This window comes from Oncorhynchus keta, chromosome 5 (genome assembly GCF_023373465.1).
Source record: "Oncorhynchus keta strain PuntledgeMale-10-30-2019 chromosome 5, Oket_V2, whole genome shotgun sequence".
Lineage (NCBI taxonomy): Eukaryota > Metazoa > Chordata > Actinopteri > Salmoniformes > Salmonidae > Oncorhynchus > Oncorhynchus keta.
Window position 1 is genome coordinate 2,170,451 of NC_068425.1, and position 25,906 is coordinate 2,196,356.

At 41.4% G+C, this 25,906-nt stretch overlaps 2 protein-coding genes across 10 annotated transcripts in view; one reads left to right on the top strand and one right to left on the bottom strand.

Moving 5' to 3' along the window:
• bcl2l12 (BCL2 like 12) overlaps nt 1–16,170 on the top strand; it is a 34,081-nt gene extending 17,911 nt beyond the window's left edge. For 2 of the 9 annotated variants that reach the window (XM_052518435.1, XM_052518437.1), the window contains exons 2-8: nt 8,918–9,326; nt 9,536–9,794; nt 10,228–10,444; nt 14,282–14,416; nt 14,488–14,561; nt 14,824–15,090; nt 15,846–16,170. In XM_052518435.1, coding sequence (XP_052374395.1) covers nt 8,918–9,326; nt 9,536–9,794; nt 10,228–10,444; nt 14,282–14,416; nt 14,488–14,561; nt 14,824–15,090; nt 15,846–15,887 — 1,403 coding nt within the window. In that variant the 3' untranslated portion in view covers nt 15,888–16,170. Of the gene's footprint in view, nt 1–8,827; nt 9,327–9,535; nt 9,795–10,227; nt 10,445–14,281; nt 14,417–14,487; nt 14,562–14,823; nt 15,091–15,845 lie in introns of all 9 variants that reach the window. The other 7 variants (XM_052518436.1, XM_052518439.1, XM_035770647.2 and 4 more) reach the window with 5 other exon arrangements.
• A 360-nt stretch (nt 16,171–16,530) lies between these two features.
• tspan4b (tetraspanin 4b) lies at nt 16,531–25,219 on the bottom strand. Its single transcript, XM_035770680.2, has 8 exons — nt 24,687–25,219; nt 23,623–23,692; nt 22,366–22,557; nt 22,136–22,210; nt 21,703–21,798; nt 18,630–18,743; nt 18,160–18,243; nt 16,531–17,290 (listed from the first exon to the last, which is right to left on the bottom strand). Exons 2-8 carry the CDS (start codon nt 23,689–23,691, stop codon nt 17,222–17,224), a joined length of 699 nt encoding a protein of 232 aa, XP_035626573.1. The 5' UTR covers nt 23,692; nt 24,687–25,219; the 3' UTR covers nt 16,531–17,221.
• Nucleotides 25,220–25,906: the final 687 nt, after the last annotated feature.

Below are 25,906 nucleotides of genomic sequence, written 5' to 3' on the forward strand. Positions count from 1 at the left end.
AATATATATTTGACTGCTCAAATAAATAAAACTCATTTTCAATACAGACCCCTTTGTCATACAGTAGGCTAGTCCATATAAGGCCCCTAGATCTTATGAAAGTTGCACAGTATACCCTTAATCTTGTAATAAATCAAATCTAGTAATACATGTGACATTTCTGCCATGCATTTTTTTTTTGCTGCTATAAATTCTAACAGTTTCTTCTGATAAGTCTCCAGTATCAACATTTCAGAATAAAAAACAGAAATACCTTATTTACATAAGTTTTCAGAGCCTTTTCTATGAGACTCGAAATTGAGCTCAGGTACATCCTTTTTCCATTGTTTCTACAACTTGATTGAGTTCACCTGTGGTAAATTCCGTTGATTGGGGAAGGCACACACCTGTCTATTTAAGGTCCCACAGTTGACAGTGCATGTCAGAGCAAAAACCAAGCCATGAGGTTGAAGGACTTGTCCATAGCTTCGAGACAGGATTGTGTTGAAGCACAGATCTGGGGAAGGGTGCCAACACATTTCTGCAGCATTGAAGGTTCCCAAGAACACAGTGGCCTCCATCATTTTTATATGGAAGAAGTTTGGAACCACCCAGACTCTTCCTAGACCCCGCCGCCCGGCCAAGCTGAGGAATCGGGGGAGAAGGGCCTTAGTCAGGGAGGTGACCAAGAACCTGATTGTCACTCTGGCAGAGTTCCTCTGTGGAGATGAGATAATCTTCCAGAAGAAGAACCATCTCTGCAGCACTCCATCAGGCCTTTATGGTAGAGTGGCCACTCCTCAGTAAAAGGCACATGACAGCCTGCTTGGAGTTTGCCAAAAGGCACCTAAAGGACTCTCAGACCATGAGAAACAAGTTTCCCTGGTCTGATGAAACCAAGATTGAACTCTTTGGCCTGAATGCCAAGTGTCACATCTGGAGGAAACCTGGCACCATCCCATCCCTACAGTGAAGCATGGTGGTGGCAGCATCATGCTGTGGGGATGTTTTTCAGCGACAGGGACTGGGAGATTAATCAGGATCGAGGGAAAGGTGAACAGAGCAAAGTACAGAGATCCTTGTTGAAACCTACTCCAGAAGACCCAGGACCTCAGAATGGGGCGAATGTTATGACCTAAAGCACACAGCCCAGACAACGCAGGAGTGGCTTCGGGACAAGTCTCTGAATATCCTTGAGTGGCCCAGCCAGAGCCCGGACTTGAACCCGATTTGAACATCTCTGAAGAGACCTGAAAATAGCTGTGCAGCAATGCTCCCCATCCAACCTGACAGCTTGAGAGGATCTGCAGAGAAGAATCTGAGAAACTCCCCAAATACAGGTGTGCCAAGCTTGTAGCGTCATACCCAAGAAGACTAAAAGGCTGTAATCGCTGCCCAATGTGCTTCAACACAGTTCTGAGTAAATGGTCTGAATACTTTTGTACATTTGACTCGTTTCAGGAAACTAGGCGTATGTCGCGGGTCACTACATCACAGGAGAGGCATTTGAACATAAACTTAAAAATAAAATCAAAATGCATTTTTGGGCACAAATGCCTTCTGGAACATGTGAACTTTCATGTGCCTTAACCTGTTATAGTTGCATTCCTTTGTTCTCAATTTCCTCCTGAAGACCTACCCTAATCTAACTGCCTGTAGCTCAGCCCCAGAGGCAAGGATATGCATATTCTTGGTATCATTTGAATGGAAACATTCTGAAGGTTGTGGAAATGTTAATTGAATGTAGGTGAATATAACACAGTAGATCTGGTGGAAGAAAAGAGAAAGAAAGAGCATACTTTTCTGTTTTTTATTGTTGTAGTATCATCTGGGGGCAGAGGTAGAGCGGGCAGCTTGGCACCGGGGGCTCCCAGTCGGAGTCACTATCACTGTGAAAGAAAACATTAAAAAAATATTTGTATTGTATGAGCCTTTTATCATCACATAAAATAAACAGATATGTATTGTATAGAGCAGAGGGAACAGTCCCTAAGGTGAAGTGCTGTTCCATTCAACTCCGGCCATTGTTGTGGGCCTGCACTCGCCCCCAGCACCCAATGGCTATTTCATATGGAAATGAAGAGGAGTAGCAGTGGCCATGTGTGTTTGCTGTTCTACTCCATTCCATTTGAGTAAAAAAAGGGAAAATATAATCTGACATGGAATATATATATATATATATATATATATATATATATATATACTGCTCAAAAAAATAAAGGGAACACTGAAACAACACAATGTAACTCCAAGTCAATCACACTTCTGTGAAATCAAACTGTCCACTGAGGAAGCAACACTGATTGACAATAAATTGCACATGCTTTTGTGCAAATGGAATAGACAACAGGTGGAAATTATAGGCAATTATAAGAGGTAGCCTGACTGCCATTAGGTACTGAGATGAGATCCTCAGACCCCTTGTGAGACCATATGCTGGTGCGGTTGGCCCTGGGTTCCTCCTAATGCAAGACAATGCTAGACCTCATGTGGCTGGATTGTGTCAGCAGTTCCTGCAAGAGGAAGGCATTGATGCTATGGACTGGCCCGCTAGCTAGCTAACATGAAGCTGGTTGGTTAGCTACCTGCAGATTCATGCAGGTCAGTAACATCATGAGTTGGGATTCTGGTTCATTATTCAGCTAGCTAGCTAGCTACACATCTTAACAAAAGGCTACACTGTGCAAGTAACCATTTCAAGAGAATGCGACTTGATAGACAGATGGTAAATGTATCTACTCCGATTTACAGAGCAGAATAACTGACGGATTTATGAATGCATAACAACCGTTGAATATGGTCGATGTCAGTAAACGCTGCACAGTTGCAGTCACCAACGCTCTGGATAACATAAAAACAGCCTAACCAGCTCTGATGGGGCGAGTAAAATGGTCAATGTGCTGTTCTCTCATTTGTGCCTGGAAGTAGCTAGCCAACTTTAGCCAGTTAGCTTGGCTGTTGTTAGGACAGAATGCTCGGATCAACCCTTAAAGAGAAGGGTGGGGCTAAGGCTTAAGAGGATGTGAACGGTGCTGAATGGGTTTAGACAAAGAAGAGCTCTCCAGGAAGTACCAAAACATTCAAAGGCCATTTTCTCAAAAGTGAGGTTACAAGTTTATCAACTTTCAAAGCAGAATTACTTTCGCATTGTTCCTCAAATACAGTGTATGATATACAATGTTGTTGCTCTGTGTCTCTGCTTTTAAGATGGTCGGTCACAAATGTAATGTAAAACATTTTTTACATCTAAATTGTCACATTTCTAAACTAATTTTGCTTTGTCGTTATGGGGTATTGTGTGTAGAATCATTTTAATCTATTTTAGTATAAGGCTGTAATGTAAGAAAATGTGGAAAAAGTCTAGGGGTCTGAATACTTTCCGAAAGCACTGCATGTCAGGTTTTGTGTTTTACACTTCCAGCAGAGGAATTATATTTCTGAGTGTATGATATTCAGTTTCACAGGCATATAGGATGTTCTATAAATGGTCTTAAATTGCGGTAATTTGTCTGATTTATATGAACATGACTGGGCATTCAAACATATCTGTATTAGAGGTTGACCGATTTAATCAGATTTCTTTACACCTTTATTTAACTAGGCAAGTCACCTCTCTAGGGTAGGTCACCTCTCTAGTCACCTCTAGGGACGCTAGCGTCCCACCTGGCCAACATCCAGTGAGATTGCAGAGCGCCAAATACAGAAATACTCATTATAAAAATTCAGAAAAGATAGGTATAAAAATGTACTTCTTGTCAATCCAACCACGGTGTCAGATTTTAAAAATGCTTTACGGCGAAAGCAAAACTTTACAATTACTTGAGAACATAGCCCAGCAGACAAATCATTACAAACAGTAAACAGCCAAGTAGAAGAGTTACACAAGTCAGAAATAGAGAGAAAATTAATACCTTACCTTTGATGAAAAAGCTCTGTGACACGGCAGGTTTTAGCCAGCCAAATCAGTTCTGTTCTACTCAGACATTATTTTAACAGGTTTTTTTTGTAAACTTTAGTGTTTTCTATCCAAATCTACTAATTATGTGCATATCATATCTTCTGGGCCCGAGTAGAAGGCAGTTTAATTTGGGCTAGTTTATCTAGCGTGTCCTGGGTTGCATATAAATCGATGCGGTGCGCATTCACGGGAAAAAGACTGTCGTTCCTCCAACGCTTACCTAACCATAAACATCAATGCCTTTCTTAAAATCAATACACAGAAGTATATATTTTTAAACCTGCATATTTAGCTAAAAGAAATCCAGGTTAGCAGGCAATATTAACCAGGTGAAATTGTCACTTCTCTTGCGTTCATTGCACACAGAGTCAGGGTATATGCGATAATAATAAACGTTTTGTTTTCGAAATGATAGTTTCTGGATTCGACCATATTAATGACGTAAGGCTCGTATTTCTGTGTGTTATTATGTTATAATTAAGTCTATGATTTGATAGAGCAGTCTGACTGAGCAATGGTAGGCAGCAGCAGGCTCGTAAGCCATCATTCAAACAGAACTTTAGTGTGTTTTGCCAGCAGCTCTTCAATGTGCTTCAAGCATTGCGCTGTTTATGACTTCAAGCTTATCAACTCCCGAGATTAGGCTGGTGTAACCGATGTGAAATGGTTTGCGGGGTACGTGCTAATAGCGCTTCAAACATCACTCGCTCTGAGACTTGGAGTGGTTCTGCATGGGTAACGCTGCTTCGAGGGTGGCTGTTGTCGATGTGTTCCTCGTTCGAGCCCAGGTAGCGGCGAGGAGAGGGATGGAAGCTATACTGTTACACTGGAAATACTAAAGTGCCTATAAGAACATCCAATAGTCAAAGGTATATGGAATACAAATTGTATAGAGGGAAATAATCCTATAAATACTATATTAACTACAACTTAAAACGTCTTACCTTGGAATATTGATGTCCCATGTTAAAAGGAACCACCAGCTTTCATATGTTCTCATGTTCTGAGCAAGGAACTTAAACGTTAGCTTTTTTACATGGCACATATTGCACTTTTACTTTCTTCTCCAACACTTTGTTTTTGCATTATTTAAACCAACTTGAACATGTTTCATTATTTACTTGGCTAAATTGATTTTATTGATGTGTTATATTAAGTTAAAACAATTGTTAATTCAGTATTGTTGTAATTGTCATTATTACAACAAAACAGTCAATTTTAATTGGTATCGGCTTTAATGGTCCTCCAATAATCGGTATCGGCGTTGAAAAATCATAATCGGTCGACCTAATCCATTCATCATCATTATGTTGTGCAATGACTGTGCACCATGACGGTGTAGTCTGTAGAGCTGTTTATACCGTGTCAGTGTGAAAAGTAGGGAATTACCTAGGGAAACTGACAGATCAATAATGTTACATTGCTATACTGACTCGAATAAAATATTGCTCATATTGCGCTGTCAAACGTTAGTATATCGGTTTTCAATCATTTGCCCGCAGGTTTCATTGTCTGATTTCAGGTCTAGTGTGATTAATTTTAGCCAACTTTTGGCTAGCTCTAATGATACTTCAACTGGCGCAAACTATCCAAGTTAATTTACTTCTGTTGAAACGGGACAAAAAGCCATCAAAACATTTCTATACACACAACAGCTGTTAGATACTGGACCACGCAGACACCACAGAGCTGAACTGGCTGTGGTAGCTACTAGCTAGTTCATTCTCTTCAGTTGAGAGGGGATGAAACATTAGCTAACATTACATGTCAGTTACACTTTTAGATCAGCACTGAGAATAAATACCTTTTTTTTCTGTTAAGTCAAACAGCAGTTGCCTTGCCAACTACATCAGTCAAATAAAGAGTAGCCTGTTTCTGCTCTGCTTTTACAACTCTGAGAAAAACCGCAACACACAGAGACAGCAGCTAGAGACAAGCAGCACCGTGCTGGTCAGAAGCTTTGCCTTCACACAGCCTGTCCGCAAGCTCTGTGGTGTCTGCGTGGTCCTAAATCCAGCCGGCTGAAACCGTCTACTTGACCAGCAGTGTTTAGCACAAACTGAAGTTTGTTTAGTGCCCTTTCCCATGTAGCCGGAGAGTATAGCATTACAGTAGTCTAATCTAGAAGTGACAAAATCATGGATTAGCTTTTCTGCATAATTTTTAGATACTATTTTTTTCCCCTCCAATATTACGAGATGGAAAAAAGCTGTCCTTGATATATTCTTTATGTTCATCAAAAGAGAACTCAGGGTCTAGAGTAACGCAGAGGTCCTTCAGTTTTGTTTGAGACGACTGTACAACCATCAATATTAATTGTCACAACAGCAATTCACTTTATTTATTGGGACCTAGAACTATCATCTTTGTTTTGTCAGAGTTTAAAAGTAAAACATGTGCTTCCATCCACTTCCTTATGTCTGAAACACAGGCTTCCAGGGAGGGCAATGTTGGGGCTTCACCATGTTTCATCGAAATGTACAACTGTGTGTTGTCCCCATAGCAGTGAAAGTTGACATTGTGTTTCTGAATGACATCACCAAGAAGTAGAATATATAGTGTAAACAATAGTGGTCCTAAAATTGAACCTTGAGGAACACTGAAACTTATAATTGATTTGTCAGAGGATAAACCATACACAGAGACAAACAGATATCTTTCCGACAGATAAGATCTAAACCAGGCAAGAACTTGTTCGTGTAGACCAATTAGGGTTTCCAATCTCTCCAAAATAATGTGGTGATCGATGGTGTCAAAAGCAGCGCTAAGGTCTAGGAGCATGAGGACAGATGCAGCCTTGGTCTGGCGCCATTAAAAGTATTTTACCACCTTCACGAGTGCAGTCTCCATGGTATGATAGGCTGTAAAACCAGACTGAAGCGTTTTCGTTGACATAATTTGCCTTAAGGATGGCAGTGAGTTGCTGGGCAACAGCTTTTTCAAAAAAGGCTGATTTAAAAAAATATATATATACATTTGAAAATATATATTTTTAATATATATATATATTTTACTTTAAAAAAAAAAGATATTCTGGGTCAAGGTTTGGCTTTTTCAAGACATTTATTACTAGCACTTTTAGTGATGTGATACACATCCTGTGGGAGGGCCAAGCACAGGAAGTATCTCTTTCAGTAGTTTAGTTGGAATAGTGTCCAGTATGCAGCTGGAAGGTTCAGAGGCCATGATTATTGCCATGAATGTGTCAAGACATACAGGATTAAAAAACTTTGAGTGTCTCCATTTATTCTAGGTCCTGGCAGTTCTGTGCACTCAGGACAACTGAGTTATGGAAAAATATCAATTCAAAGAGTAGTCTGTAATTTGCTTTCTAATGATCATGATCTTTTCATTGAAGTTAATGGATCTCATCACTGATGACGTGATAGCCATCTTCTCTTGGGGAATGCTGCTCTTTAGTTAGCTTTGCGACCATATCAAAAAAACATTTTGGATTCTCCTCAATTAAGTTGAAAAAATAGGATGATCGAGCAGCGGTGAGGGCCCTTCGATATTGCATGGTACTCTTTCCAAGCTAGTCGGAAGACTTCCAGTTTGACGGAGCGCCATTTCCGTTCCTATTTTCTGGAAGCTTGCTTCGGGGCTCTGGTATTAAAGGTTCAATTTAGATTCACAGTTAGGTGGTTAACCAATTAAAACACTTTTTTTTTTTTTCCCCCGACGTCCTTGGGTACGTAGAGGGAGTCTGGAAGGTCATCTAGCAATCTTTGGGTTGTCTGAGAATTTATAGCATGTCTTTTGATGGGCCTTGGTTGGGGTCTGAGGAGTTTATTTGTTGCGATTGCAAACGTAATTAAATGGTGGTCCGATTTAGTCCAGGATTTTGAGGAAAAACATTTTAGATCCACAATATTTATCCACGGAACAAAACTAGATCCAGGGTATGACTGTGGCAATGAGTAGGTCCGGAGACATATTGGACAAAACCCACTGAGCCGATGGCTCCGACAGCCTTTTGGAGTTGGTCTGTGGACTTTTCCACGTGAATATTAATGTCACCAAAAATGTGAATATTATCTGCCACGACAACACGGTCTGATTAGGAATTCAGGAACTCTGACTTCCCTGATTTTGAGTAGGTTGCATAGATTTAATGACTAAAACGTGTATGTATGTGTAAATGTTACCGACACTGGTGTTCAAACTCTTGTGTGTAGAATGATTGAAATGTGGATAGACTGGATTCTCCAGCCGTGTGTTTGTGTACGGCATTGCTTTCACTTTCCTATGAGTGCCATGGCATCAGCCATGGTCTTTGTCACTAACGTATTCAGGTAGAAACAAAGACTGTTCCATTAGCAACACAACCGACATTTGCGCAACTATGGGGAAAAACAGACTGTAAACTATATTTCTTCTCCAACGTTTATTGAAAACATATACATTTGCACTATGAGCACTTTTTGTCTCAAATATATTGTTACAGATGTTGGTTAGTTAGCTAGCAAATGTTTTGCCATATTAACATTGTCATGAAATCATTCAAAACAAGACATGGTATCAAGAACAAGATGAAACTAGCTGAAATTTGTCACTTGTGATTCCCCACAAAGCAGTTTCTTGTAGTTTTTGGTAGCTATTTGGCCATCCAGAATCACAACTCACTGACTTCGGCCCCAATGAAGCATGCACATAATTTTTGTGACATTGTCAGCTAACCCATCTGTGGAAGCATCTAGGCTACATACAGTCAGTCAATAAAAGTGATGGAAGTTTGAATCAAATGCCTTGACTAATGAAAGGGTTGGTGTCTTTAGGTTGGGGCTGCCTTTGGAGTTGACTTTAAACATGCACTTGTAGGAGTTTCTATACTGCATACTAAGACACAAAAAAAGTCAGCTGTCGGGTAATAACATTTCTCTCTCTCAGTGATGTCAGCTGATGCGCTCAACCCCACCTCTCTCAACCCCTCAGTGAAGTCAGCTGATGTGCTCAAACCTACCTCTCCCAACCCCTCAGTGATGTCAGCTGATGCACTCAACCCTACCTCTCCCAACCCCTCAGTGATGTCAGCTGATGCGCTCAACCCTACCTCTCCCAACCCCTCAGTGATGTCAGCTGATGCACTCAACCCTACCTCTCCCAACCCCTCAGTGATGTCAGCTGATGCGCTCAACCCTACCTCTCCCAACCCCTCAGTGATGTCAACTGATACGCTCAACCCTACCTCTCCCAACCCCTCAGTGATGTCAACTGATACGCTCAACCCTACATCTCCCAACCCCTCTGTCTCGTCCATCTCTCTGGTTGAGATCAAGGCAGACACTAGTCTGGTGCTGAAAGCTTTCCTCCGCAGCGCACTCTCTAATCCTTCGACCGAGCGGCTTGGGACGGTGGGGGGAAGCTACAAAGACCACAACAAGTACAGGTAACAACTTCCTCACGAAGCCCCCCCCCCTCATCTAGACTATTACCTGTCATCCCCATCACCTCACATCCCTGCCATTCACCCCCATCTCAGTTGTATGTTTTAAAAATGCCACCCAATATTCTTTAACCTTTTATTTTTAAATTGTATTTGCAATCAATCCAACCATCCTACCTTTTTTATCCATCTCCCCTGTCTCTTCTTTCCAGTGCAAAGGAGTCTAGGAAGCGGCCGGACAATGGCTGGGACTCTCTGGATGAAGCAATCAGCTCAGTGGAGGAGAAGAAACACGGCTTGAAGGACCTCATTAAAAGACGACTGCAGCCACGGCCCTCCACCCTGCCCCTCCGTCACTCAGCTAAAGACAGCGGTGCAGACCAGACACAAAATGGTGGCTCCTTGGAGAAGGACGGAAGACCAAACCGAACCAACCCAGGCCTGCCAGGCTTCTTCAGAGACCAACTCGAGGTGAGATGGATCCACGTTGTTAATCACAACGCATTATTTAAAATGTACTAATAAATTACATGTCACATACAGTACCAGTCAAAGGTTTAGACACACCTACTCATTCAAGGGTTTTTCATTATTTTTACTATTTTCTACATTGTAGAATACTAGTGAATACATCAAAACTATGAAATATAACACACATGAAATCATGCAGTAACCAAAAAAGTGTTAGACAAATCAAAATATATTTTATATAGACCGAAGACCTGTGACCGATTTTAGCTGCTGTTTTAAATTCTATACAAGACCACATCTGTCCTAGAGCAAAACTTCTGCTCTGAAACTATGGAATGTAATAAGTTGTGGAATGTGGTTATGATATGTACAAAGCTGTGATTATCTGATCTTGTACAGTATATGACATCCATCATTGTTACTATTACCTCAGGAAGATGTTAGGTTCCCCTCCTCCATGTCAGATGAAGAAGGGAACGATCCAAAACAGCAGAAAAAGGCAAAGAAGTTGAAGAGCCAGATCTCCTCTTTCTTCAGCATAAAAAAGAAGCCAGAAAAGGATAAAGACAAGGATGAGACGCGTCTTCAGAGGCCATCCACACTGACCATCGGCGTAGGGCCAGTACCCGTGGCGCCAGTCATCTCTCCCAGTAAGTATTTTGGAACAGAACAGTCGGCAAACTATCATATTTATTAGGGGTTCAGCAGCAAACACCATTGGCTCATAGTGGCCATATTGTTTAAGCTGGAGTCTTGGTTGAAGAAATTAGTACATGGATGCTATATACCAAATTTGTTACCAATCGGTCTAGCGTTTCTGGTGAAGTAGACGTTTTAAAGTACATCATTAAAAAATCATCCAAAATACATCAAAGCACATTGCATGATCTGTTCGATGTTGAGTTTTAATATTGGACAAGCTTGAAAATTAGTCCAGCGGGCCTACAACTTGAACCCCTTGCTATTTGCAGCTATACTTATTATTATTCATATTAGGGGTTCAAGCAGCGACGCTGGGTGAAACCCTATTGTTTTTGCTGGCATTCATTATTATTATTATTATTGTTATTATTATACATCTTCTGTCAAGGAAAATTAACATGCACATTCCTGTATGATAATAAGGCCTAGGAGGATGAAAAATTGCATGATGCTAAAGGCCATTGGCCACACCCTCTCATGCAATGCCAATTGGCCAAATAGTGGCACTATAACAAACAATTGAAAATGCTACATTTGAAAGCTCATGCCCCTCACCCCGTTTGAGCTAGAGTCCTGAAATTCGGTACACATGAGGTCCACCATGATCAATTTTTCGCCGTACTTCTCTGGCCCCGAATGACCGATCTGCAGGAAGTTTGACATGTGGCATATATGGGCCAATGTCTCTCAGCGTAAAAATAGTTCAGACTACAACCTAAAACAACTAGTACCTATTGACCAATAAACATATGGGCATGGTCTCACACACAAAGGTCTATAAATTAGTCACAGATATTCATATTGTAACACAACTTGGTACATATATTGCAAACTCTGTCAAGGCTCATCATATCCAAGCACCTTCATATCAACCATGCGGTGGTGCTATAACAGGCACATTTCTATATCTCTTGATCTGTTTGATCTGAAATTAGCATACATGCAAAAGGATATGAGACTAGCTAACCTTTTTTAAAGTATGGTTGCGTTTGGCCACATTATGGCACTGTTAGATGGGAAAAAAACATTAATGCAAGCTCATTGGCTCATAAAGGATATATTGTTTCAGCTAGTCTTGGAAAATATGAGTTTGAAGATATGTATCCATTCATTTGGAAAGTATTCAGACCGCTTCCAAATGTTCTTACATTACAGTCTTATTCTAAAATGAATTAAATATTTTTTTCCCTCATCAATCTACATACCATAATAACAAAGCAATTTTTTCCCCCCTAATGTATTAAATATAACATAAGTATTCAGACCCTTTACTCAGTATTTTGTTGAAGCACCTTTTGGCAGCGATTACAAGCTTGGCACACCTGTATTTGGGGAGTTTCTCCAATTCTTCTGCAGATCCTCTCAAGCTCTCAGGTTGGATGGTGAGCATCACTGCACAGCTATTTTCAGGTCTTTCCAGAGATGTTTGATCGGGTTCAAGTCCGGTCTCTGGCTGGGACACTCAAGGACATTCAGAATCTTGTCCTGAAGCCACTCCTGCGTTGTCTTGGCTGTGTGCTTAGGTTCGTTGTCCTGTTGGAAGGTGAACCTTCGCCCTAGTCTGAGGTCCTGAGCAAGTTTTCATCAAGGATGTCTTTGTACTTTACTCCGTTCATCTTTCCCTCGACTGGTTTCCCAGTCCCTGCCACTGAAAAACATCCCCACAGCATGATGCTGCCACCACCATGTTTCACCGTAGGGATGGTTCCAGGTTTCTTCCAGATGTGACGCTTTGCATTCAGGCCAAAGAGTTCAATCTTGGTTTCATCAGACCAGGGAAACTTGTTTATCATGGTCTGAGAGTCCTTTAGGTGTCTTTTGGCAAACTCAAAGCGGGCTGTCATGTGCCTTAAACTGAGGAGTAGCTTCTGTCTGGCTACTCTACCATAAAGGCCTGAAAGGTGGAGTGCTGCAGAGATGGTTCTCCCATCTCAGAGAGCTATCTGTGACCATCGTGTTCTTGGTCACCTCCCCGACTAAGGCTCTTCTCCCCTTATTGCTCAGTTTGGACGGGCGGCTTGCTCGAGGAAGAGTCTTGGTGGTTCCAAACTTCTTCCATTTAAGAATGATTGAGGCCACTGTGTTCTTGGGGACTTTCAATGCTGCAGAAATGTTTTGGTACCCTTCCCCAGAACTATGCCTCCACACAATCATGTCTCTGAGCTCTACGGACAATTCCTTCAACCTCATCACTTGGTTTTTGCTCTGACATGCATTGTCAACTGTGGGACCTTAAATAATATTTACCTCTTATGTGCATCATGTGCACATTCAGATATCCTTGTCCAACTAGGTCTACTATCAATCACCTCATATACCTTAGCTGGCAACATTGTAACCAATGCCAGCCTTACATGTAATTAACCATAGGCTGTTATAGGATATAAAGCCCACAGGTTAAATAATTTAGCTCTGATTTTCTCCCCATCATAACCGTCGGAGGGGGGTAAGTAAGTGACTGACTTGAAAAAAGGAGAATATGAGCTTTACAACAATGCCAGAATTATTACTGTACTCATAATATTCAGCAAAAATCATGTGTTTTTCCAATCTGAAAAAGGAACCGCAACTCGCTATTGCCATAGATGAAAATAACGCTTATGGCAAAATAGAACTGTATGTGATTTGAGCAAAATGGTTAGTTTGTTACAATTGAAGTCTCCTGGCTGTGCATCAGCTCAAAAGAAAGGCAGACGAGTGATTGAAGTGACCGGGAACCAGTGGTGTAAAATACTTTAAAGTACCACCTCAGTGGTTTTTGGGGGTATCTGTACTTTACTTTACTATTGATATTTTGGGCCACTTTTACTTCACTACATTCCTAAAGAAAATAACATACTTTTAACACCCTACATTTTCCATGACACGCTAAAGTACTTGTTACATTTTGAATGCTTAACAGGACAGGAAAATTGTCCAATTCATGTACTTATCAAGAGAACATCCCTGTCCATCCCTACTGCCTATCATCTGGTGGACTTAATAAACACACATGCATCTTTTGTAAATTATGTCTGAGTGCTGGAGTATGCCTCTGGCTATCCGTACATTTTAAAAACAAGAAAATGGTGCTGTTTAAGTAATTTGAAATTATTTAAACTTTTGATACTTAAGTATATTTAGAACCAAATACTTTTAGACTTTTACTCAAGTAGTATTTTACTGGGTGACTTCCACTTTTACTTGAGTAACTTTCTATTAAGGTATCTATACTTTTACTCCAGTATGACAATTGGGTACTTTTTCCACCACTGCTGGGAGCTGTTTGTGGGACAGCCGGATCAACTCAATCAGCTCGCGCAACAGAAACATGTTGTCGATCAATGACAGGATTGCATTATGTATTCTACACAGCTATGCATGCTTATGATTGGACAAAACAGATGAAAATGAGCTTCATGTCAAAGTGAAAGTCCACGTGAGACTAAGAGACATTCTCGTCTTGTTATATTTTCGTCAACTAAAATGAAAAGCCATTGGTAATAGATTTTTTTTTTTAAATGTTGGCACGTCTCGTTATCGTAATTTAGTTTTTGTCTGAGGCAATAGGCTGTTGACTATTTTTCGTCATAGTTATTGTTGATGAAATGAACACTGCAACACACCTGATTCTAAGTTGAATGTCCAGACTGAAGACCATGCATGTTTTAGTTGATTATTTCAAACAGGAGTGTTGGAACAAAAGCTGGAATTAAAGCCTGCAACATCCAGTAGCTCTCCAGGACCAGAGTTGGAGCCCATTCTATTACACTCCTACTATTCTCTCCTCCCATCCCTCTCTGTAGCACACCCTCCTGAGTTCTATGAGGAGGTGGCTGAGACTCTGGACAGGATTGCTCAGCGGTCCCACAGTATGAAGAGACCCCAAAAGCCCAGCCCACGACCCAGCCCTGCTACCACCCCGGTCAAACCTCCCCCTGGTGAGTGGAAACACACATGCTATGCTGCTGTATGGCTATTCTTTATTTTTATCCATCTCTCCTGTCCTCAGAACCTGACAAAGAAGAAATGGTGCGCCAGCTGGTCCAGGTACTGTCTATGGAAGGGGATGCCATCAACTACAAGGTAGGACTAGATCTAGATCACCTGACACTGCAGTTTCTAACAACCTACGTACACCTTTACTACCTACGTACACCTTTACTACCTACATACACCTTTACTACCTGCCTACACCATTACGAACAACCTACATTTCTACTACGTACACCTTTACTACCTACATACACCTTTACTACCTGCCTGCACCATTACGAACAACCTACATTTCTACTACGTACACCTTTACTAACTACCTACCCTTGTATTGTGTGTGCCACCCCCCCAGATCCAGTCAGACCCCTTCCTGCGCTCCACGCTGAACCGTCTCTCATACCCGTCCTTCGCTAAGCTCCTGGACACCTTCGCCAGCCAGGAACAGGCCACGCCCTCACCTCTGCCGCCTCCTGCCAGCAGCCCCACGCTGAGACGAGTGGCCGTCACCATGGAGGTGTCGCGGCGTGTCGTCACAGCGACAGGGATGCAGCGCATGCAGGGCTACGCAGAACGCTATATGGAGAACTTTGCCCCCTGGGTGAAGAGCCATGGAGGATGGGTGAGTGTTTGCTCCAATTGCCCTGTCCCTATCAGAACTCTCTATGTCTAAATTTTTTTTGCAAAATGCAAGTTAGCCTTAAATTTGAATGCAGATTTAGCTTAGCGTTTGTTTTCCATTTCTCCTAAACAGCTAAATATATGAAGAATATATGCATGTATTTGATAAGAGTAACTTGTTTGGTTGTATAGACTGGTTGGTTGTTGAGCAACAAAACCGACACGTGCGCATCTATGGGGCAAATCAGACGGGGTTCACTTAGTTTGTTGACAACATGTAAACTATATTTCATCTCCAATGTTTATTGAAAACATATATAAAGTTGCACGATGAGCACTGTTTTTGTGTTGTTGGTTAGCTAGCTAGTAAATTCTGGCCATATTTAGCATGGAAGGGACATCACTTAAAACACCTCAAAGCAAGACATGGTATCAAGAACAAGATAAAACTAGCTGAAACGAGCCACGTACGATTCCCCACCTGGCGGCATCTTGTCAATGTTGCTAGCCTTCTGGCCATCCAGAATCACAACAACACATGGACTTCTGCCCCATTGAAGCGTGTGCAACGTTTGTGACATTGTAAGCTAACCCATCTTTTAAAAAATGTTAATGTGGACATTGGCGCCCTCTGTCTGTTCTAAAGTTTAAAGGTTGTTTCCAAACACCACCAGGAGGCAGAAGTCATCACTGACCACAGCAGGCATCTGGTGCTGATTTTCCCTCAATTTCTAATCTCCCATTTTCCATATGCAGGAAGGTATTGTCCAGTTGGAAGAGATTTTGGAGTGCGACTGACAACCCTCCACCATCAAGGCAGCTCGGAAATCCTCACTACTTCCTTTTAACGGTGAACTCTAATCTATGACTAAGGCCTGGAGTTGTTTCCTATCAGGTCGGGTACAACTCAAGGCCCTTCCTGACCTCAGTTTCTCCTGTGGTGAGAGACGGAGAAGGAGTTCGCTTTTTATAACTCTACGACACGTGAATTATGTCACTTGTATTTGTCTGAGAATCATGTGTACTTGTACAATTCTTTTTATTTTTATCAACGTTTTTCTATAAACGTGTTTTACAAAAACCAATGTGTACAGTGTGGTCTTTGGTTTGGGTTTCATTACTTGGTGTTACGACTGGAGATCATAATTAAATAGTGTACTTTGATAGTCCATTTATAATATGAGATATTTATTTCATTAGAATGACGAACCCTGGCCTCTTCAGTTGTCTATTGGACAGAAATAAGTATTTGAAAGCATAGGCTCATCTCAGAACTATAAGAGAAGTGAATTCATACCGACAACACCTCATACATACACACAACATGGAAAACAAGTTGTTTGAACTATTACCACATTCAAAATCAGAGATTCATCCATTTGGTTAAGTGTATTTTACGAAATGTGCAAGTTCACAAAACAAATACCACTTCACAAGCATATACAAATTACAATGGATTTACATTTTATTTGCTTTTGATAAGGCTCACTTTTAAACATATAGTTTTGACTTCTGGTTAAAAGATGCTGCAGTTGAACAGAATACTGTAACTGTTTCTTTGGGGCAAATCCTACTGCTTGTCCATGGGCATCAGAGCAAGCACTTTACAACTAAACAATATAATTTGTATTGCCTAATAGTAAAAGTAACAAGCAGCATGTAGTCCCCAATAGTTACAAATAATGTCATTCCTTAGACAGGATAACTACATGGCTGTATTGCAGTCGTGTTGTGCAGATCAGATCTCTAAAAGACAATTTCATTACACTTCTCCAGGTGTTGAGATCTGAGCAACATGACTTCAATGAAGATGACCTGGAATGTGTCCCATGGTTTTTAATGCAGTGTTCTAAGAACAATCAATCCAGATGAAAACAACCCTTCAAATGTGTGTGCTCATTAAAATAGATTTACTTCAAACTTAACAGAATTGAACACATGGATGATCTGGATTTAATGTTCTGAAAAACCATTCCAAGCAGCTGTTATCTCACATTTAGGATCCAGCTAACACTTTTTAGTTCCCACATCGTTGTGGGGAAGTTATTTTTTAAATAACCGAAGGAAAACCTTAAGGGAACATGAACTCGCCAGCTAGGGAGTCTCTCATTCAGCCTCTTGTCTGTGAAGGATCAGTCCAGGTACTTCTCAGCACGGAGGATCTGGCAGTACATCAGCAGGGAGAAAATCAAGGCCAGGATCTGAAACGACAAGAGAATGTATTTGAGTTATACAAATGGTGACCTATATTTCACAAAACTGGATTAATTTAATTGTTTGCCAGATAAGTTTCCTAAATTATTCAATTTTTTTAATTTAATATTTGTAGCTCATATTTCTTAGTTAATCAATTTTAGATATGTTACAACACTCAATATTCTCAATAACCCAGATTCCAGTGGTGTAAAGTACTTTTAAGTAAAAAATACATTTGTCGTTTTTTGGGATATCTGTACTTTACTATACATTTTTGACAACTTTTACGTTCACTCCACCACATTCCTAAATACATTTTTTTTTTTACTCATACATTTTCCCTGACATAAAAATACTTGTTACATTTAGAATGCTCATGCAGGACAGAATTATGGCATCTATGAATATAACGCTTTGTCATCCCTACTGTCTCTGATCTGGCGGACTCCCAAAACAACTACAGTGTAAATTATGTCTGAGTGTTGGAGTGTGCCTCTTTCTGTCCGTAATTAAAAATAATACGAGAATAGTGCTGTCTAGTTTGCTTAAGGAATTTAATGTATAGCATTTACTTGTACTTTTACTCAAGTGTGACAATTTAGTACCTTTTCTCCCACTGCACTTAAGTACAATTAAAACCAGATACTTTTGAGTTATTTTTCTGTTAAGGTATCTTTCCTTTTACTCAAGTATGACACTTGAGTATGTTTTCCACCACTGCAAGATTCAAGCTTTCTTTATAAACATGCAAGTGAAGTTTTATCTGGCTGTTTATCAAATTTAGTTGACTAACAATGATCCTGCTTGGTGGAATTTACAACCCTGGTTTGTTGATTGTGATTAATTGATTGATCTATTAATATGTTGTAATTACCTGGACAATACCAATGCAGACTCCAAACACCAGGACAGAGGGGATGTTGTCCAGGAGCCACTGTCTGGCCTTCTGATAACATGGCTGAGAGAGGGAAGAGGAAAACGCAGGAAGAGAGAAGGACAAAGGGAAAGGAGGAGAGGGAAATGGGAAAGAGAAAAGGGGCAAAGGAGCAGTGAGGGACAGAGAGGGGGATGGGGGTTGGGTAGGGGGAAGAAGAGTGGAGGACATATGTTGGAGAGAAGCAGAGCAATATGTTGATGAGAATTGGGTGTTGAAAGAATGCAGTTGAGAAAATAAATTGTATCGTCACAGTCATGTCATTCTTTACAGTCTTGTAAGTGTGAGCACACGTGCAGATCTGGACTCTTAGCAAGACATGTATAGGCAGCTGGGAAATGTCTTGTGCGCAGCCTGTTGAACATTAACCCCCCCCCCCCGTCCCCCCTACATTTAAAAAGTGGTCTGACCTCGATCCATTCTTCAACACATTGGTCCATCCCACCGGAGCAGCAGGAAAAGGGGAGCGTTCCATTGACCACGATGTACCAATCTGTTTTGTTGGTGACGCCGCAGCACTTGAACTAAGAAACAAATATTGCATATTTGTTATTATCTCTGTTGGTCTCTGACTCTGTCAGATCCTTAGTTTGTCTGAAAATGTGCCTCTAAAAATGTGTCCCTGGATCAGCAACTGCACAGCCCTTCAGACTCACTGATGCTGTATGTACATGGATGTACATTTCTAGCCAATCAAGGAGATTTAAAGCGATAGTGCCAGATGTTGGCCCTTTATACTTACGCAGAGTCAGATGAACTCATGGATGCTATTTTTATGTCTCAGTCCAGTATGAAGGAAGGTATCTTCGCGAGCCAATGCTAACTAATGTTTGCGCAATGGCTCGAAGTCTGCTGGAACAGCTACAAATAGCATGCTGACTCTGGTTAACTAAGGGCAATTGCTACATCCATATTTATATATATATATATATATATGTAGACATTGATTCTTGAAGAATATAACTTATAAATGCCTTCATGAGCTTAGTGCAACTGTCTTACCACAATATGTTTTGAACCACCCAAAATATAAGCTTGTTTTACTCCAATGTTTATAAACAAAGTAAAACCATGGATGGTCAGTTCCGAGGGGTATACTACGAAGCAGGTTGAAGGAGTTAGGGGGCAGCTTAGGTCATCTTTGAGTTCAACTAGGTATTACCGGTCATACGAACGTGGCTCATCTTTTAGCCAGGCAAATTTCTATGGCAAACGAGTTCTTCAGAACTCACGGCTAACTCCATTTACCCTGAATGAAATGACTGAGCCGCAAGTTGTGGACCAGATCCCTCCCTCCCTATGGCAAAGATTGCATCGTGCCCTTCATTTGAGGAAGTCCACTGGTTAAATATTTTATTAATCAAAAGTTTTTTGTGTGTAAAATGATTTGGTTAAAATATCAAATTGCACATTTAGTAATGACAGAAGGCAATGTAATTAATGACAAAATGCAACTTCACGCAATGTAACACTTTTGTATGACTTAACTATTGATAGGAGTGGGGGGAAATGGAGTTGATAAGCACACCAACGACTGCATTAACGATAAGTGATACAATAACTGCATTTCTAAAAGCCTGTTTAACTTGAACTTTTCTTTCGTTTTGGTTTCGGCACAATTGAAAATGTGGCACTGACTTGCCCATGGATTGACATTTCAGCATTGTCTTAATGAAAAGTCTGGTGTTCGGCTAGCCATGTGCGACATGCACGCGCAGTTACAAGCTTGCTAGATAGAGTTAGCTACAGCCGGCCAAGCAATATCCACTGCTGTAGTGTGGATGAAGCCTGAGCTGGAATCTGAAGCTGTTTAGCTTTAGAAAACTCTGAGTAGATCTAACTTGCTTTGTAGGATACCCCTCTGGCATCCATGGCTCTGAATTTGAGAGTGGTCACTTTCTCCAGCCCATCATTCAGCTTTTTCCTGAAATGGGAGAGGGGACCGGGCTGGATTACAGAACAGGCATGCAGGGCACATGCCCCGGGCCCCAGATAGTATATGATGGCAAAATGTGTAGATTTGCAGGAAATTAAGCTGTACAATTGCACAATTGTTTCTGTCTCATAGTAAAATATGAACAAAAGTGTGAGATGGCCCACTGGGCACGCACTGGTTGAATCAAGCTTGTTTCCACGTTATTTCAATGAAATGACGTTGAACCAACATGGAATAGATGCCCAGTGGAGAGCTATAAATCAGCAAACGTGTAGAATTCCAGGAAGTTAGCTTTAAAACCGCAACATTTTATCTTAGCCTCAAGACAAAATGTGTAGAATAGCATTATAAAACTGCAAATGTTTCTCTCTGCACCATGCCAAAATGTGTTGAAATGCAGGAAGTTAGCTGATTTCCAAAAAATAAAAACTGCGGATTGGCCCATTAATGATCACTAAGGCCGGGATCGCCTACACCCGCATAGCTGGGCTGCATGCACTACATGAAACATAATAGAATGTTAAATTGAACGTAAACTGTGCTGTACTGAACGACCAGTTGAAAAACAGGGAGGGGTTGGGTTCTGACTTCAACATGCACTACTGCCTTTTAAATACGTCAGTTATTGCATCAAGCCACACACCGGCACACCCACCGAACAACGCAAACGTACCTCAATGTCTGTTCAAGGACATTTTGGGGAAACATTCAGTTTCAAGCTGTTCCACAAGGTAGCAAACATTCAAGTGAACCGAACGCACCCCTGGTGTTTTGGCAATGTCCGGTGTGTAACTGAATTTTAGTGCTGTCAAATCAGTGAGCGTCTGCTCGTGTTGTCGTCACAAAGCCACACCCGTCCCACTCATATTAGAAGTTCAAAACGAGAAATATTGACACAAATTGAAAATCATTTAACGAAAAAAGGATTTATATCAGTCTAAAGCGACTCATCCCATGGCAGTACACGCAATAGCCTACCGCACAGGCTGCTTGTGGATTTGACAGCTGTAAATGCAGTTCCACCTCCTACATCCCCAAATCAATTGAACACCTTCCTAATTTTGAGTTGCCCCCCAGGTCTTGAAAGCATTTCACCGGGATGCTGGCCCATGTTGACTCCAATACTTCCCACAGTTGTGTCAAATTGGCTGGAGGACCAATCTTGATACGTATGGGGGACTTTTGAGTGTGGAAAACCCCAGCAGCATTGCAGTTCTTGACACAAACCGGTGCGCCCGGCAACTACTACCATACCCCGTTCAAAAGCACTTAAATATTTTCTTGCCTCATTCGTCCTCTGAATGGCTACACATACAAAGGCTTAAAAAGCTTCCTTTAATCTGTCTCCTCCCCTTTGATTCCCCTGGTCAGTCTATGTCATGGAACAGGTGTTATTGATGTTTTGTATGATCAGAAAGTCATTACTATCAACGTCAGTCAGTTTTAAGTGATTTATCACTAAATCCACACTGAACAGACACGAGCACCATATAAGTTAACAGACTAGAGATTGGTGGGTTTCCCCTAACCCCCCCATCCCCCTCTACCATTTTCTGCACATTGTCCCATGACTTCTTCAGTCCTTCGTCTGTCAAGTAACCCTTCATCCCCTCCTTTAACTCATTCTGCGCTTTCGTGTCCAGCTGTGAGAGAGAGAGAGAGAGAGAGAGAGAGAGAGAGAGAGAGAGAGAGAGAGAGAGAGATATGAAGTGTGGGCTTTGATATACTTGCAGAATATGAGACAGATATAGGGGATGATGTAGATGTACAGAAGGCTTCTATAATGTAGTCTGTACCACCTCTTTGTCTTCTGTATCGGTATATCTTTTTTTTTTTTAAACACTGGTTGTTCATTTAGTGGTAATATAGTGGTAAAACTTTACTGAGGACCCTAATTTGGGGTTGTTCAACATTAGTGGGTGAAACTGGATCTTTATGAGTGGCCAGGAGGATTGTAGATGGATGGTAGACTGGACTCACCTCTTTGTGAAAGATATGGAGGACCAGGGTTAGAGTCACCTCTGTCAAGACCAGGAGCAAAAGGATTACAAAGAACTGTGAGGGAGAGAGAGAAAGAGAGAGATGGGTTAGATATTTAATCCTTTGGACCTGTGAGTGTGTGTGGTTTTGTGTGTTGTGGTAAGTTGACTTGTAAAGGTATTTAACATGGTTGAGGTGGACCCATGTTTTGTGATGTCACGGGGACTCACCGTCATCAGCAGGCAGCGCTGCTCCTTCAGGGCACCAAGGCAACCCAGGAAGCCTGTCACCATGGTGACGCCTCCAGCGACCAGAAGTAGGTTTGCTGCGGAGAGTGAGGGAAAAGACAGCGGGAGGGAGGAGAACTCGGACTGGGTGAATGATAGCCACACTCCCACTCCAAACAGGCCACACCCTCCCAGCTACAGAGGAGACAGGAGACACAAAAGGTGACTTACGGTGAATCTCAAAACGTAAAGTGGTGGTTTATTCCTAGGTGAACTGTCAGAAGTAGTTGCCTCCATAGTTAGAAGATAGGACATGGGAAAGGAAGCACGTTTTTGCATTGGGATTCACCCTGCCTTTTGTGACTGATCCCAGATCTGTATGTGTTTACATGTGTAAAAGCACTTACAGATGGGACAAGGCTACCCTGTGTTATAAGTTGTGCATTTTAATAGCTAAAACAGAGCAAAATCATCTATGCTGTCTGCTTGACCTACATAAGTAGAGATCTGGCAGGAGTCTTACTGTTGAGCGTGTTTCCATATGTTCCTACCAACTAACATACTTCACCAGAGTGTCGTTTTATGTCTTGGTGCAGCCAACCAGAGGCTTTATCATGACCATTTTTCTCTTTAAAAAAAAACTCCATAGCCCGCACTTTATGATATCTAGTTCAGAGTTTGTATTCACATTCCTAGTGTTGCTAGCCAATACTGTACATTACATGTGGTGCATGGTGAACTTGTTCCCCAGCCTAAGGTCATGTTCACGTTAATCCGGGATCACAAATATATTAATTTGGGAGACAAATAAATAGACCAAACTTGAACATAATAGAAACAGGACCACAACAAAACTTGAACAAGGCCAGATTGGAATCAGACTAGTTTAAGACGAGAATTGACAATCTCTTATGTTATGTAAGTATGTAGACTGGAACAGGCCAGAACAGACCAGAACTGAGCCAGAACAGGACAAGAATAGAGCTAAAAGAACACCGTAATAGAACCACACAAACAGGACTAGACAAAGACCAGAAACAGATCAGAACTGGAACCGGAGCTTAAAAGCTCCATCTGTGATATCAAACAGCCTGGACCCTCCCGCTTTGTTTGGTAATCTATATTCTTCAAGATTCAAACAATGGGTATAGCGTACTGTATGTCATTTATTTAAATGACTATTGGACAGCAGAAAATCAAACAGATTGTGCCTTTTAAAAACTGAGGCATACCAAAGGACAGAGATGTGAAGGTACTGACCCAGAAGATGAGGTTGAAGACGAACATGAGGTATTTCACGCAGCACAGGCACCTCCGAGAGGCTGACATCCTGACAGAGAGAGAACAAAGTATTCTATATACTAATATCAAGTTCAGGCTAATTGGGTTATAACAAGTTCAAGGCAAGAATTGAGAAATCTACTTAACTCTACTCAAGTATACCCTGGGCATGCAGCACATTCGAGGTGTGATTGTGGCGGCAGATGGTTTGGTGTATTGTGGTTAGTTGTGTTGTTACGGTATTTATATGGTGTGTCTGTGGTTAGTTGTGTGTGTGTGGGGGGGGGTAGTTCAGTATGTATGGTGGACTTGCTCCCTAGCCTGTGGGTCTGATAAGTCACACAGTCACTGTGGTGGAATCTAGTGACCTGTTCCACACACAGGAAGTCAGTTTGTCAGAGCACAGGAAGGAACCTCCCTTCTCCTGCTGTACTGCTAATTGTGTGCGTGCTTGCTAATTGAACTCATGTAGGGCGGTCGGTCGTGGAAGGTTACCATGACCAGCCACAGACAGGATAAACATGACTCGTAACACGACTGGAAGTGAAGCTCATTCTAAAGGCATGCTGATGCTAGAGTGCAGAATAGTGTGGTAGAATAGACTTTAAAAAACTACTTAGAACAGAATGAAATCGAGGAGTGCTTCGTTTGTTTATAGATGTACAATAAGAGGCGGTCTTTGAAAATGGGGAAGACTTCTTGGTCAAGCAAAAATGACATTGATGTTGGTAGTGTGTGAACCAATGCCAAAGTATTTTATGCGTTTTTACTTGTTCACCACTTAGAATGGACATAAATGGAGGCAGACTTACAGAAGAAGAAGAAAACTACTTTGGCTTAAGTTCTGCTGTAAATTATATGAAATATAAATTATTCACAGCCTTAGACAACCAAATTGTCATAAATCAATATGCCATTACTAGGATTCATGCATACACAGTCAAGGCAAACCTGCCATGGCGGAGACCTTTAACGTGTGTGTGTGTGTGTGTGTGTGTGTGTGTGTGTGTGTGTGTGTGTTTTTTTAATTAAGCCTACTGTACCTGTCTGACGGTTGGCTCCACAGGCTTGATATACAAACAAATGAGTAGAAAAATTCCAGGCTAGGGAATCCTCTTTTGTTCTCTTGGCTCTTCTTCTTTGTTGAGTTGATTTTATTTCAACTCAATTAACATATGTTTGGATTCAGTCCTCTTTGTTCTGTTTTAAACGGTCCTCCAGATTAAAAAGCTACATTTGAGTTTCCCCTCTTTGTCGTCCTCCCCTCTCGCTATGGATTGTTCTTAGGATAGAATTCCAGTTTCTTGCGGCTCGCTCTTTCTTTTCCTCAACTCCTTTCTCTCTGTCCACTGTAGAATTCTTGTCAACCTTTAGATAAACTCTCCTCCCTTAAATCTTTAACTCAGTTGATACATTTAATAAGTCTATCCCTACATCTAGAGTTTGTTTTATCCTTTCTCCCTCTTTTCTACTACAATGCAGTTCTCTCTCTTTCTCTTCTCAATAACTTCCAGATGTGACTGTGTTGTTGCCGCTCTCTCTCTTCTCTCTCTTTCTCTCTCTCGCTCCCCCTCCTCCTCCCTTCATTATTTTTGCCATCCCTCCTCCATCGCCTCTTCCTCCTCACCCCCATCCCCTTACTCACAACATCTCTCTCTCGCCCTCCCTTCCTCTCTCTCACTCATTCTCCCTCTCCAAACAAACATTCTCTGTCAGATTATCCTATTCAGCAGACAGACATTTAAGGCATTCATTTGCCATAGTAGCAGATTTATTTTCTCTTCCTTTTCCTCTGATTCTGTTGTACACACACACACACACACACACCCCACAACACACACACACACACACACACACACACACACACACACACACACACACACACACACACACACACACACACACACACACTTCCTCCCCTTCCTGAACAAATGGTTGAGGGAGGTTGAGGGGTGTAGTGGAGTTCTGACCAGGATAAAATATAACATTTTGTCTTACATACGTAACATGTCATACCAAGGACATTGCCTTTACAGTGATCAATCTTAGTAAAAGTGGCTGTTGTTTTATCTAGGTTTCATGTGTGATCACAGCAGAGGGTTTTCCCTGATTTAGTTGTTTTGCCTGAAAAACTGTGTTTGATCTCTGCTTGAGGTACCTGTTGTTTTTCTGCTAGATGTTTGCAACAGATGCAACTGTGCAAAAACAGACCAATAGAACGGAAGGCCTGTGCGTCACCACCACACCAGCTCTTTACTGCAGG